The sequence below is a fragment of the Acyrthosiphon pisum genome, chromosome X (assembly GCF_005508785.2).
Source record: "Acyrthosiphon pisum isolate AL4f chromosome X, pea_aphid_22Mar2018_4r6ur, whole genome shotgun sequence".
Classification (NCBI taxonomy): Eukaryota; Metazoa; Arthropoda; class Insecta; order Hemiptera; family Aphididae; genus Acyrthosiphon; species Acyrthosiphon pisum.
The window spans coordinates 122,153,847-122,154,674 of record NC_042493.1 but is presented as its reverse complement, the minus strand read 5'-3'; the positions used below and the strand labels follow the sequence as shown (position 1 = coordinate 122,154,674).

At 28.3% G+C, this 828-nt stretch overlaps 1 protein-coding gene across 1 annotated transcript in view; it reads left to right on the top strand.

Annotated features, from left to right (window-relative positions):
• The window catches only part of LOC100571833, a 13,646-nt gene that overhangs the window by 6,070 nt on the left and 6,748 nt on the right, over positions 1-828 (top strand). The window contains exon 3 of the mRNA XM_008181593.2: positions 559-640. Within this exon, the coding sequence (XP_008179815.2) occupies positions 559-640 (82 nt within the window). The remainder of the gene's footprint in view (positions 1-558; positions 641-828) is intronic.

The following is an 828-nucleotide window of genomic DNA, read 5'->3' as shown; positions in this document are numbered from 1 at the left end:
TTACATATCAAACGAGTGCGTTGTTGTGCAGAGCTGTAGAGTGTAGACTTTAAATTGATTACTGATTACGTCTTATAACTGAGAATATTTGTATAGGAATAATTTATATTTTATAATGGGTTTTGATTGCAGGTTGTTATCATATAATCTACATATAAACATTAAAAAGTAAATACGAGATTTATTTTTGTAATTTGTAGAAGGAAAACATGATTTGTTTATAATCAACTGTCTATTGTAAATCGGTTCAGTTATTCCAATATCCTAGAATTCCCGTTATATTAATTATAGGTATGCATATATTTATAAATAGATTATCAGCGTTTGCCATTGAATATAAGTCGAGTAAAAATGTAGTATCTCGCCGGGTACTGAGTAAGAGCCGGGTAAAAATGTAGGTATTACGCCGGGTACGGAGTAAAAGTAAAGTCTTAAATATGATATAGAGTACTTGGCCATCAAGTAATTGCCGGGTACCCAAAACATTAATCATATAATATTATAGAAAGATTGTATAATATGATAAATTAAAAATAATTTTAATTTGTTTATTTTTAGGAAACCAATAAAACAGAACAATATTTTATTGGATTTGATATTGATGATGATGTATTGATAATTATTGAAAATAAGAAAAAATGTAAGTTTTTTGCCTATGATATGTTTATACAGCTTTTGTATTTAAGGGGATTCGATAACGTGATTTTCTGTTTTAGTCTAACACACGCGTGACATAGTATTTTGGAAGTGTTTTTTGCCAAACATACCAATTTATCTAATGAAGCGATAAGAATTCTGAAAACAGATTTGAATTGGTCATCAAGTCTA